The sequence below is a fragment of the Pleurotus ostreatus genome (genome assembly GCF_014466165.1).
Source record: "Pleurotus ostreatus strain PC9 chromosome Unknown scaffold_8, whole genome shotgun sequence".
In the NCBI taxonomy this organism is placed as follows: Eukaryota; Fungi; Basidiomycota; class Agaricomycetes; order Agaricales; family Pleurotaceae; genus Pleurotus; species Pleurotus ostreatus.
In genome coordinates this window covers 109,349-122,373 of record NW_023503163.1, presented here as the reverse complement: position 1 = coordinate 122,373, position 13,025 = coordinate 109,349, and the positions used below count along the sequence as shown (strand labels likewise).

The window sequence follows — 13,025 nt, the reverse complement described above, 5'->3', positions numbered from 1 at the left end:
ACAAGGTCCTACGCAGGTACCGAGGGTACAGGCAGAGGCGAGGGATGCGAAGGAGAGACCTCAGTAGAGGCGGAGGTGCAAGTACGGAAAGGAACTAATATTCGAACTAAAGGTAACTGCATGTACGGTACAGGAAATATATACTGGGGAACACGCGGTGTCTGCGTGTTCACAAAACAGCAATGAGTCCAGTAGGAATAAGTACAGCATGCTCAAATATGTACAAATCCAAAGTCCGTGACATGTCCGTGTAGCCACGTGTATGCGCAGCCTGAGTCCATAGCCAGAACACCCATTAGTAGCCCCTAAGGGGCCTCCTGGATGTGCCTATAACATGGTTGCATTATTGGGGTGTCAGAGCTGAATCCTTTGTATTGGTGGAATCATAATGTTTTGACCATTTTGTTTTGACTGTTACACCAACTCTGACATCCCCTATTATGAAGCTGTGCAATTTTGAGAGGATGCAAGTATGTTGGACTCTTTTCTGAGTTCCCAAATCTCCAAATCTCCAAGTTCCATGAAAGTGTTACTGAGCAAATAGAACAGGTAAACATCAGGACTGTATAGCATGTATCAGCCCTTAGGGTAGCTTAGTTGTAACGGGCCATGGTCAGTTGCCAGGGGCTGCATAGCAAAAGCTGTCACAGTGGTTTGGAATAATACTGGAGAACACTCTGACCATTGTTGATAACAATGACTGATATCCCTTAGAGCAATTTAGGGGCATGAAGGGTAGATATGTATGTTAGCTGAAGCTTTCATGTAATACTTCCAGGCAAAGTGAGTGGTTAGCAGATTAGATGTATAGTAAAGATGAGGGATTATGAAAAGTCATATTCACATATAAACTCTGCCCCAATGACTCCCAACCCCTTTTTTTCTATAAATCTGAGGAAAACTGTGTGATAAATGAAGTGACTACCATCCCTGATTCAATGGGAGCACAAAAACAGGGGAGGGTGGAAGGGATTGTCACGCGCCAAAGGTGCAGGATGTAACAGGCGACTTCCGAGGTCCGCAAGACAGAGAAGAGAGCTGAGAGACGGTGAGTGAACTGAAACCTGTGTTGACGAGATGAAGGTACAGGAGTTGAGCGGTGGAGTACAAGTACAATATACGGGAAACGCCAACATGAGTCCGTAGTGGTAACAACTACAAGCATAGTGCATAAGAGATACAGGTGAGTGCATAGTAATCTACAAAAGGCCGTGAACTAAGTAGAATGTCCATAAATAGCTAGAACAGCCGTGACCACAAAGGGCCTGACCCTCACACAGGACATCAACAAGATTTTAAGATGTATTCAATGAATGGTATTACGAAGCCACAGTCCCTGATTTGAGTTGTCTACATTATATCTATCATAGAAGCCTGAGTCTCATGCGTGACGAAGTCACGGGCCTGAAACTTGTTTAATTAAATATAAGACAAAAATTACATATACATATGGGTTTTGACATCCCCAAAAAGTATGGGTTATCAGGTATCGCAGAGATATGGGATTTCCCTGCGAACCAACTTGGTGGATGGGAAAATGTATGGGTTTCGGCAGAGTATGGGTTATGACGGTCATGGGTTACGACAGAGTCGACTGTATCGCGTCTCCAGTCGGCGTGTACGTCGTTGGCGTCGTCCTGCAACTGTAGATACTAGTGAACAATCAATACGCCGAATTTTGGGGGTATAAACGCACTATGGCCATAAGAAATGGTGTTCCCTAAAACGACTGGCAACCGGCAACATTGACGCCTGCAAGACCACCTCCCCTGGCACCGCCTCCCCAAAGGGAAGTGCCGCAGTCTTCAGCTCCACCTCACATCTCGCACCACCGCAGAACCGTACATCCCTGAAATGTAGCACCGCGTACACTTTGACTTCATTATTGAGCGCTGACTAGGACCACGAGGGTGCCCTGTAGTCCTTGGGGCGGTTTGATGCCACGTCAGTGACGGTTGTCCAGAGGAGGCCTAAGAGGAGCGTGTCCTCCCATAATACCGCTAAGTAACGGCTCTTCCTGAACTGGTGGAAGCGCTCCGTAATAGCCGAAGTTGTCCGTGGACACGGTGATCGAATGACGTGTGTACTTCCGGAGGACCTTCGCCCAGCCTTCAAGCACGCCAGACGCATACCTCTCCTACGGGGAACCCGCAAGCGTCGGCCCCGGAGCCAATGGCGTCTTCCAGTCACGCTCACCGAGATACGTTCTGAGCTTCCTTGCGCCCAGTAAATCCACGTTGATAACATCAAGATCTGAGTTAGTCGAGGAGGCTAGTTCTCTGATCAGCGAATAGTTCGTTTGCAGGGCTCCACCGGCGTGGGCTTTACGAGGGAAACGGGTTGACGGTGCATTGTGATTGGGATCAATGGGCGGTTTAGGAAAGTTGGCTTGGTCCACACAAGCCGTGGATACAGTACTGGATGGCGTGAAGTAGTAGGGGTCGTTATGAAATCCGGCACGGTATAGCCTTCCGTCAAAGGATTCAATATGCTCCATGAACTTCACCCGCAAAACCGAATCTGTGGCAATTTTTAGGAAACAGATTGCCGTATACAAGATGTTGGCCTTGGGATTGGTGGAATTGTCATCAGATGCGTAAAGGCGCGATACATAGAGCCGTTTGCGGTGAAGGGGATGTCGGAACACGAATGAACTTCAACACTCTCCTTCCACATGACCCAAGAAATGCGCATCTGTGTTGCCGACACTGGCTTCATGAACGGTATACTTCGGGCTACCGAGAGCCCTCACACCCTCCCATGCAACTACATTGAAACATTATCCCCCCTCTGTAACGACAGCGCCTTCAGTGTCGCGGACCAACCTCCTGCTGAGCTCGACTTCGAGGAGTGGAAGAAATGGGGTCATACATGGAAGACGCGATCATGCCTCTTTGCGGAGGCTTCTTGCGGCACGCAGAAGTTATGCATCAAAATGGCGATCAACCTCGAGAAGGAGCAATACAAAGACGACCCAGAGGATTGTCTCGAGCCATCCAACGTCGCCGTTGCCCAATGTCTCTTGAACGAGTGGAGCTTCTACAACGACCGTCTCCGAGACCTGCAGGGCACTCTGGTTCCGCGCCATTATGGCCTGTGGACGTGCCATTCGTCGTGGGGCGGGGTCGTCCTATTCTCAATTTTCGAATGGGCGGGTGTATCTGCGTATCGACTCTTGCGACAGGACTGGAAAGACAGGGACACGATGGACTATCGGTACGTCTTTAACTTATCTCTTGTCAGCATCCCTCTTGGCCAACGGTGGTCTTCGTAGCCTCGAGTGTGTTAGTGCTATCCGCGATCTCCACCTCAGTGGAATCCTGCATGGTCAGCTAGTCGGCTTCAATGGAATCCGGCATATTCTCTTTGATCCGGATACCAAGAAAGCCCGACTTATCGACTTCAGCCACGCCAAAGTCGGCCACAAGTGTGAGAGATCTACCTTCCCTACGGCGAGGGGCGACTACTGCGACCCGGGCTGCTGCATGGAGATTGGATGGGTGTGTCGCAATCTGAATATATGGAGCCCATATCACTGTGCGTCCGCAAACGCTGCCGCTAGTTTCATCGCTAATGTTCTTGCGCATCAGTCGCTTTCGGACCCGCCGACGAGGAAGTTGCATGCGGCCCTGACGTCGCGCCTACATCCGGCCAACATGCACCCCACTCCCCTCATATCGCAGCGTCCGGTTAGACGTTGATTCCGCAGCCTTCGGCCCCGATGCCACACAATCTGCCATGATCTCGTATACCCTCCAGTTTGTACACGGCTACAGTCAAATTGTCTTTTTTTTCTTTTCTTGAGGGTGATTGTACAGGCCTATAGTAGCTTATAGACCTGCGGCGCATGCGGATTCATCAACGACTACAATCCGTGCCCCCGCTCCTCAGGCCTCAGCACCCAGTGGTATCTGCGCGACTTCGGGAATGGCGGGATCGACCTTGTGGGCCGGAGCTTCAAGACTATTTGCCGCGTAGTCCTCAACGAACGCAACAAAGTAGACCTGGTCCAGGGTATACTTTTGTGTGGTATATCCGAACGTGGAGTTCATATGATCATGAAATACAGACTCGTAGCAACTATAAATAAAGAGCGACGTGGAATAGCCGTAGATAACTTAGAGATAGACGAAGATGAGGCGCACACGGATCCACCAATGACTACACTCAACACTCAACACTCACCGTGTCTCAGGCCTCAGATCTCAGATCTCCGGTCTCAGCACCCAGCAGCACCTGCACAACGTCTCCACCTCCAGAAACGACGGGCTCCTCCTCGGGGACCTCAGCCCCATTTCCCGTGTACATCTCAACGAACACGATGAACTCCTCCAGCGTGCGGTCCTCGTCGTATTCGATGAACGTGCGCGTGCCTGCGGGTTTGAACACGATGGTGGGGAACCCGGTGACAGCGAAGGGGGCCGAGGGCGGGAGGTCGTTCGCCTGCATATCCATCTTGGCGCTAAGTCAGGTCGTTGGAGTTGGTTAGTCGGCAGTCATCGAGATATAGAAAGTACGTACATGGTGACCGTATCCTTGAGGGGCGCGTACTCCTCGGCGAGGGCTTCCCAAGCGGGCTTCATGCGCTCGCACTCCTCACACCTGAAAGAAACATGAGCATCAGAAAGTGCAAACGAAATTGTGCGTACTGAGTGGTGTACAGCTCAAGGAAGACGTCCTTCGAGTCATCGAAGACAACCTCGTCGAATTGCTTGGCCACCAGCGTGAACACCAGCTCCTCCTGCGTCTCGGGGATCGGCGCGCTCTTCGGCTCGGGGGGCCCGCCTTCGAGGAGCTGCTGCAGCCAGCCCTCCGCCGACGCTGACGTCACGAATTCCCTGCATTCCGCGTGCTCGAAATCCAACGCCCCGGCGTGATCGCCAAACCCAACTGGAACGGCATCCATCCACGCGAAGTTGAGTTCCGATTTGTACTTCTGCGCTATGGGCCGCATGCTTTCGACATGCGCGTCCTTCCTTTCGTCGGACGCGTGGGGATCGAGGAAGAGGTAGGCGAGGGGCTTCGGGCTGTTCGCGTACGCAGCGTAGTTTTCGGCGCGGAGTTCGTCGATGAGGGGGGTGGACAGGTCGGATATCCATTCTTCCAATTCGGCGGCTGTGGCGCCCGAGACGGGGAGGGGGTATTCGGTTATGGGATCGTCGAAGCTGCGGTAAGCCACGATAGCGGGCGGTGTTACACCCGCTGCGTCTATTGCATCGCTATCGGTGGTCAGGCCAAAGACATAATTCTGGTCACGATGGTTGTCTGCGACCGCGATGAATGTCTCTGCGGGTGCTTCAGTCGGGGAGCTGAGATAGGCTATGACCACGACTTTCGTGCTATCGCCAGCCTGTTCTTGGAACGCTTGGTGGTTTTCGGCTGTGACTTTGGAGACTGCTGGCAGGAATTGCCTGGAGGGGTGGAGTCAATGAACGGAGTCGTCGGTGGCGAGGCTGGTGGGCTTACTCGAGCATGTAGCTGATGATACCCTCAGCGTGGTGGGGTCCGGTGTAATCGCCGACCCAGGAACCATGTCGGAAGACCTTCAGCGTCCTGTTGTAGTGAGAGGACGATGTCAGTTGTGAGTAAGCAGACGCACGGGTAGCCCTGGACTCTGTGCGCCTCGCAGAAATCTGCTTCCTCCGAACAATCGACGTCGGCGATCTTAATATTGTTGGCCTTCAACGAAGTCGCAGCCTGCTCGTAGTGCGGTGTCAGGGCCTTGCAATGGCTACTCCTAAAGTAAAGAGAAGCTGGAGGTTAAACGTTAAAATTCAAATGTCAATCACAATGATCGGCATACCGAGGGGCGCAGAATTTGACAAGAATGAGTGGTTCTGTGGGGACGATACTCTCAAAAGAAAGCGCGGTCAGGCGAATAACGTCTGAAGTAGATGATGCAGCCGCCAACGAAACCAGTACGAGGGCAGCGCCGGGAGACAATAGCGAACGAAGGTGCATAGTTAGGATGAGAGGTTGGATGCCGCGCTCTCACGACCAAGTTACCACACCCGGAACTTGCTAACGGCGGTATCATCAGGCCTTCCCGTAGCAGACATTACTCGCTCCTCAACCAAAGCGATTATGCCCCGTTTGAACTCTGTTGCTGCACATTCCATGCGCCTTGGTGAATGCTCAAGCGCTCATCGACATCACCGGGGATTTCGGATCCTTCAGATTAACTCAACTTCTTAGAGTAGAGATTGCCGCTTAGTGTTATAAGAACACCTATGTCTGGCCCGTACGGCGCCCTTCTTGCTTCCCAACCCCCCCCTTTTTGCGCCATGAAGTCCGCCGTGTTTCTCTGGTTCACCGTGGCCTTCTGCCTCGCAAGCCTTGCGTGGGCATTACCACCTCCATGGAAGGACGTGGTGAGGATACCAATGCGTTGTAAGCGTCCCAATCTCCCCTCCGTGTTTGAACAACATACCCACCTATTTCTATCATTTCCATCAAAAGGGTTGGCGATGTCGAAAGGTCAGTCTCTCTGTTGTCTAGCACCGGCACTATCTGGATCGACGTCTACACAATTAGCTTCAACCCTGGACCAGGCGGCCGACATCCGGGCTACGGTGCACCAAGCCAAGCCATCCCTCCACAAATACGCAGACGACCTCTTCGACACCGCCGCAAAACCACCGAGGACGTCGCAGCCCGCGTGAACCTCATCAGCGCCCTCCTCCGCGCTGTCAAGGACGACATCACAGCATTCCGCAAGTCCCTCCGCGTCCCATCCCCAGCGGACGGCGGATCGCGGGTGAATGCTAGCTCGGAGGGGCCGTCTCTGGGCCAGGTATCGAACGATATCGACGGGGCGTTCGAGGAGATCCTCAAGCGCGTGCACGAGGCGTTCCCCGCACCCGACGAAGCCGCGCACCACGCCGCCCGCCAGCGCCTCATCAGTCACATCTTAGAGGGCGCAGAAATCGAGCTCATCAAGATCCTATGCGCAAAGCACAACCTCGTAGGCGAAGACGCCCTCCGCACGTTCTGGCGCGGCGTCAGCCCGGTCATCGAGAGCGCTGTCGTCACGACGGGGGACCTGGCCGAGCAGCACCCGAAGCTGGCCGCATTCGTCATTGCGGGGGTGATCGCCATGCTCATCCCCGAGTCGTGGTTCGCCAAACCGCTGCTGCGCCTCATCGGGTTCGGGCCTGTAGGCCCTGCGAAAGGTGCGCACGTACTTGCACTTCTGTGTTTGTTGTGTTGATGACTTGCGGTTTCGGGTCCGGGTAGGCTCCCCCGCGGCCTGGGCGCAGCGCGTCTTCTACGGCGCAAACGTCCACACAAAATCCGTGTTTGCGAGCCTTCAGCGCGTCGCTAGCAGGCTATGAGAGCTAGGGACCCCCGATTTTTATCAAGCTTGGAACTCGCCCCGAGCACGCTCATTGTGCTGCATGTACTTAGCGTGCAGCGCCCTTTTCTTGCTATTTATTCCCCTCAGAAACAACCTGTATGTACTCGCCCATGCCGTTCGTGTAACATCCGTTAACCACGCCGCCCCTGTGGATCCCTATATATACCCCTCAATTCTCTGCCAGTGCGCACCTTCTCCCTCCTCAGAATTCCGCTGTTTCTCGCCTCTGCTCTCCGTTCTGCGGTGTTCCATCCGCTCGGCAGTATGCATGTGACGCTGATTGAGAGGAGTATACTACGGCCGCGCCGTATCGTCGTCCTTTCCTTATGGCGTCGTTGATGCTGTTGATGGCTACTAACCTGAAGTGCGCAACTCTGATATCATTAAACCATTTCAGCCAATCGGTTTTAAATTTCACTTCTGGAAGCTTCCAGCACAGTAAGGTCGGTGGTAGCCTCGGGATCTTTCGTATTACAAGGATCTTTCTCTCACCAACAATGGCGCCGTCAGCATCATGATCACGCATAGGCATATTATGGAACGTGGAGCGCGATCACTAGCAATGGGTCATCATGTGTCCCCGAGTTGAAGTGGGACGTTGTACTCGCAACGATCAAGCCCCACCGATGTGGTCGATTGATCACACAATTGCCTGACGCACATCAATACCGAGCAGACTCCGGAAGCACAGTCACAATCAAAACTACCAGCGTCTTCAGCACCAACATCATATCCAGAAATGCTGAACGATGGGGTGTACCTCCCCAATCTAGGTGCGAAACAATCCTTGATCTTCGTCGCTCTGGAACTCTGGTCGACGATGATGGGCGTTTCGTAGATCTTCTGGGCAGTATCTCATGCATGGACACAAGCTACCGTCCACGGCCTTGCCCCCGGTGCGCGGTATGGGCACGCTGCTGCCTCGATCGGCGCGTCGTCCTTTGTGTTTGGAGGCCAGGCCAGTGGGGTGTTCTTCAACGATATTTGGGTGTTCAGCCTCAATACATGTGAGTCCCGAGTGCATCCGTCTTCCAACCAATGTGATGGTCGTGTTGAAATTGGTTTATAGTATGCGCATTGCGTCCGGTCTCGTCGATAGGGGCATATGGCGACCAGCCTAGTGTGCAGCCGGCTGGCTGCAGTCCTGGGCAAGGGGTGGTTTGCGGAACACCGGCGTAGGTTGGCCACCAGCGTACTTGTGAGGGTTTGAATATCCGGATTGAGCACTGGTGAACGGCAGGGCGTCGTTGTTGACCCAGGATGGAACGGCGACACTGGTCTTCGATGTAGAAGTCGGTGCCAGAAACCAAAGGCTGACGGGCTGCGCCGCGGTGTCGATGATGCAGAGTGTTCACTACTTGCGACGGGCTGAGCTGGTAGGATCGTTAGTGTGGTCCTCCATAATCGCCGCCACGGGTCCAGAAATCTTGGGATGAACGTCGCAATCGGCAAACCGATGAAGGTTATTGCCATCTATACATATGAAGCAGGTTGATTAGATGTCCGTTTTGACGTCGACGCTGTACACCCTGCCATCGCCGCAGTGGGAGAAATAGGCGATATTGTCGTAGACGATTGCAGCGCCTCCGCCGTACTCGTGGACCCCTGCAGGTTTATGGATTCCTCGATAAGGTCAAGAAGCGAATAATAAAGCGAGCAACCTTCTGTACATGGATGTTGCGTGGATGGCAAGACTGAACTGAACGACGCATCCTATTAACGAAACTGAGGGACGTGTGGTATCGGAAAGCGCAAGGAGAATGGTGCTTGCATTATTATAATGGCTTTGAAGCCGTAGGTGTACATGGGAGCACCGAGTGGCGCGGCTGGCCGAGTGATTGGATTAAAGAAGATTGTGCAAAAACGCAGTGAGCGCGGGAAATTATATTCGCACAGTTACACCTTCCTGCCAACCGTCAACCATGCGCCTCAAGACATCATCGTCTCCGCATCCCAACAAGGTATGATATGCACGACGACATGGTGGATGGCTGGATCCACTGACCGCTCACCACAAAGCCTGACAAGCGCAAGAAGCGCAAGGATCGCGAGGACGACCAAGTCGAACCCAAGTTTCCCAAGCGCCGCAAATGCCGAAAGACTGTAGACGATGATGGACATCGACCCCTACTAGCACCGCCTGAGGCTGGTCCGAGTCGTATCCCTCTTGCTCCCACATCAGCCGATGAAATAGATCCACATGGACGAGTAAATTCCCCACTGCCTGCTCCGATCAATCCTTCTCCAAAGGCTCCAAAGGGCGCGGAGAGTTTGAAGTCTACATTACAGGCCATGGTCGAGGGAAACATATCGTACCGGTACAAAGAGAAACTGTGAGTACAGATGGCCTTGGCCATTGGTCTGCAGCGCTAATCAGAAATCCGAGTCACAGGTTCACCAAGTATCTTGCTCTCGACTGCGAGATGGTCAGCGTTGGGGCCAAGGGCGCACAGCCGTTGGTGGCGCGGGTCAGCATAGTCAACTACTACGGCGCGGTGCTGCTGGACGAGCTCGTTCGGGAGCGCGTCGTTGGTTATCGCGCTCGACATAGCGGTATAAGCAGACGCGACTTGGTCAAAGGTATGATTTACTTCCTCCGCCCCTAGGCTGTCGGGCTAGTTCTGTCGTTTCGAGCAACTTCTTGTTGGGAGGAAAAAGATTGAAAAGATCGTACTCGAAATAACCTGCGTCACCTGGCGCTGTACTAATTGGATTGACGCTGATTGTGACCGTTTCAGCTAAATCGTTCGACGAGATCCAGAGCCAGGTAGCAAAGCTGTTGAGGGACAACGTCGTCGTCGGGCATGCTGTTCTTAATGACTTGAAAGTGCGCCCTTACTTCGCCCCGCCATCCTTGCTCTCAATTAACCTCTCTTCTAGGCGCTATCCCTCGAACACCCGCAAACCCAGACCCTGGATACACAATTCTGCGCATGGCGCCACAAAGTCTCTACGGCCAAACACATTGCCCTCCGGGATCTCGTAACGCAGGAACTCGGGTTCACGATGGGCAGCGGGGCGCATTCTTCTGTGAGCTGGCCCGTCGACTGGGACTGGGGGCTCTCTAAGCTGATGATGGCGATGCCGGTTGCAGGTTACCGACGCGCGCGCGGCGATGGCCGTCTTCCGTCTCCACCAGCGGAAGTGGGGGAGGTACTTGCGCGCCGCTGCGGCGTCGAGGAAGCGTCGGAACAAGAGTAAGCGGAAACTGCAGACAGTGGACTGGGAGCGGTATTGCGACGAGTGGGGTTGGTAGGAAATTGCCAGCAGTATCTGACGTCTACTTGCTGCGGTCTACCAAGTCCATGCTCGACTGCGGTACTCTGCCGACGTTTGATCACCTCGTTTGTACTACCACACACATTTTGCTATCTTGTACAGTATCCTTGTTCCTGGTCCCCCCTATCGTTCTGTATGTGAACATTGATCTATACGTCGTACATTTGCTCCCTCCACAGGACATTTTTGGTCGCTTTTCTTTTGCTTTCTGTTGCCCACTTGCACTATTACTCTGCCGCCTTGTATCCTTGATACCTTTACGCATGTCGTCCTGGACGTTCCTGCTATGCCCTGTACAGTTCTGCCTTCCAGCTCCATTCATTGCTCGATATCACAATAACGAGGACAGGAGCAATTATGCCAAAGCGTCTGGTCACTGCGAATTTGCTAGCCTGACTCGCGGAAATGGTATCTTTTACAAAGGAAGACGAGCGCATCCTCATACAGCTATGTAAAAGAGACATCGTACCTCGTCATGGAGTACATCTCGTGCAAGACAACATGGACACCAGGATCGAGCACGCGTTGGCATGGCCCTCCTCCTTTCGAAGCGACAATTTGGGGCCCGTAGGAGGGAGGTATATTATACATGGATTCGTCAACGACCGTGACGGAGAAGCGCTCTATCTTCAAGTCGCGGAAAGTTACGTGAACTGATTGTGAAAACATGCTCACACGGTTACGACTTCCCTCCAGCCATCGATCATGCCCAAAAATCGCTGTAAGAACAAATCGCCATCGCATCGGGTATCCCCCAAGAAGGTATGATATGGGTAATGGGACGGCGGGTGGCTGGATCCATTGACCACTCATTACGAAGCCTGCAAAGCACAAGGATCGCGAGGACGAACAAGTGGAACCCAAATTTCTTAAGCGTAAAGGGCAAAACAGCACAGACGATGATGGATCTCAAGCTCTACCGGCACTACCTGAAGCTGGACCGAGCCGTATCCCTCTGGATTCCACAGTACCTAATCCAGTAGATCCAGATGGACCGCCTGCTCCGATACAGCCTTCCAGGAATTTGAAGTCTACATTGCAAGCCATGGTGGAGGGAAACGTATCGTACTCATACAAAGAGAGACAGTGAGCATGCACAGTGTTCGTCGTTAACTTCTGAAGCGCAAATCGGCGATCGCAGACCGAGCAAGTATCTTGCTCTCGACTGCGAGATGGTCGGCGTTGGGCCCAGGGGCAAGCGATCGTCGGTGGCGCGGGTCAGCGTAATCAACTATCACGGCGCGGTGCAGCTGGACGAGTTTGTGCGGCAGAAAGAGCGCGTCGTTGATTACCGCACGAAACATAGCGGTGTACGCCAACGCGATCTCGTCAATGGTATGGCTTATGTCCTTCATTTGTATGTGGACACGCGCTGATCAGTAATTGTGACCGTTCCAGCCAAATCGTTCGACGAGATTCAGAGCCGGGTTGCGAGCCTATTGAAGGACAGGGTTTTACTCGGGCATGCTGTGTTCAACGACTTGAAGGTGCGTCCTTGCTTCAAGCTGTCGTCTTTGCGTTCTCCTGACCTTTCTTCCAGGCGCTATCCCTCGAACACCCACCAGCCCAGACTCTGGACACGCAATCCTATGCATGGAAATTCAAAGTAGCCAAGGTCGAATGCATCGCTCTTCGGCATCTCGTCAAACAGGAACTCGGGCTAACAATCCAGGACGGGGAGCATTCCTCTGTGAGTCACGCTCATCTGAGCCGTCGGGCTTAGACTCTCGAGTCGAACTGACTACGGTGATGCCTGTGATAGGTCACTGATGCTCGCGCCACGATGGCCATCTTCCGTCTCCACGAGCGGGAGTGGGAGAAAGCCATAAGCTCAGCTGCAGCGCCGAACACAAACACGAATAAGAAGAAACGGAAATTAGGCTCGGAGGAACAACATGACCCGCAATCCCCAGTGGAGTTGGCGCGGGGTGGTGGCGGGCTGAATGCGAACAAGACTCAGGATAAGAACAAGAATAAGAAGGGTAAGAAGGGTAAGAAGAATATCAAGAACAAGAAACCGGACGCGCAGCCTCGATTGGCCTGCGCATGGGGCAGGCCCGAACCCGGACCGCCACTGGGTTTGGGATCGGTATGGACTTGGGACCCCGAACCAGGACCGCCACTGGGTTTGGGATCGGTATGGGCTTGGGACCCCGAACCAGATGTGTGGGCGGGATGGGACGAACCGCCCCAATCACGATCGGGGTTGGGGTGGGGTGGAGGTGGAGGAGTACTATCAGAGGATCGGGGGTGTGCGTGGGATGGTGATGATGATATAGAGCACTGGGGTCGCGACGCCAGTAAAGGATGGAGTTGGTAGGAGGTCATCTAGACAGCGACGGCCTCCCAAATTCAAGTTTGCAGTGACTCGCCTCAGGCCTCCGAGCTC

At 53.5% G+C, this 13,025-nt stretch overlaps 5 protein-coding genes across 5 annotated transcripts; 4 read left to right on the top strand and 1 right to left on the bottom strand.

The window, feature by feature from the left end:
• Positions 1 to 2,674: 2,674 nt before the first annotated feature.
• PC9H_010366 (uncharacterized protein) lies at positions 2,675 to 3,694 on the top strand (the record flags this gene model as incomplete). The annotated part of the gene is made up of 3 exons (XM_036779859.1): positions 2,675 to 3,216; positions 3,275 to 3,537; positions 3,591 to 3,694. The coding sequence occupies 3 exons, from the start codon at positions 2,675 to 2,677 to the stop codon at positions 3,692 to 3,694; spliced, it is 909 nt and encodes a 302-aa protein (XP_036627242.1).
• Positions 3,695 to 4,191: 497 nt separating this feature from the next.
• PDI1_2 (protein disulfide-isomerase precursor) lies at positions 4,192 to 5,961 on the bottom strand (the record flags this gene model as incomplete). Its single annotated transcript, XM_036779858.1, has 6 exons — positions 4,192 to 4,462; positions 4,522 to 4,602; positions 4,650 to 5,411; positions 5,467 to 5,553; positions 5,600 to 5,737; positions 5,804 to 5,961. 6 exons carry the CDS (start codon positions 5,959 to 5,961, stop codon positions 4,192 to 4,194), a joined length of 1,497 nt encoding a protein of 498 aa, XP_036627241.1.
• A 397-nt stretch (positions 5,962 to 6,358) lies between these two features.
• Positions 6,359 to 7,334, top strand: PC9H_010364 (uncharacterized protein; the record flags this gene model as incomplete). The annotated part of the gene is made up of 3 exons (XM_036779857.1): positions 6,359 to 6,390; positions 6,460 to 7,172; positions 7,237 to 7,334. The coding sequence occupies 3 exons, from the start codon at positions 6,359 to 6,361 to the stop codon at positions 7,332 to 7,334; spliced, it is 843 nt and encodes a 280-aa protein (XP_036627240.1).
• Positions 7,335 to 9,279: 1,945 nt separating this feature from the next.
• On the top strand, positions 9,280 to 10,613 carry REX4_3 (3'-5' exonuclease; the record flags this gene model as incomplete). Its single annotated transcript, XM_036779856.1, has 6 exons — positions 9,280 to 9,318; positions 9,377 to 9,690; positions 9,750 to 9,937; positions 10,096 to 10,184; positions 10,238 to 10,387; positions 10,452 to 10,613. 6 exons carry the CDS (start codon positions 9,280 to 9,282, stop codon positions 10,611 to 10,613), a joined length of 942 nt encoding a protein of 313 aa, XP_036627239.1.
• Positions 10,614 to 11,341: 728 nt separating this feature from the next.
• On the top strand, positions 11,342 to 12,956 carry REX4_2 (3'-5' exonuclease; the record flags this gene model as incomplete). The annotated part of the gene is made up of 6 exons (XM_036779855.1): positions 11,342 to 11,398; positions 11,457 to 11,722; positions 11,778 to 11,971; positions 12,035 to 12,123; positions 12,177 to 12,326; positions 12,399 to 12,956. The coding sequence occupies 6 exons, from the start codon at positions 11,342 to 11,344 to the stop codon at positions 12,954 to 12,956; spliced, it is 1,314 nt and encodes a 437-aa protein (XP_036627238.1).
• Between the last annotated feature and the right edge of the window lie 69 nt (positions 12,957 to 13,025).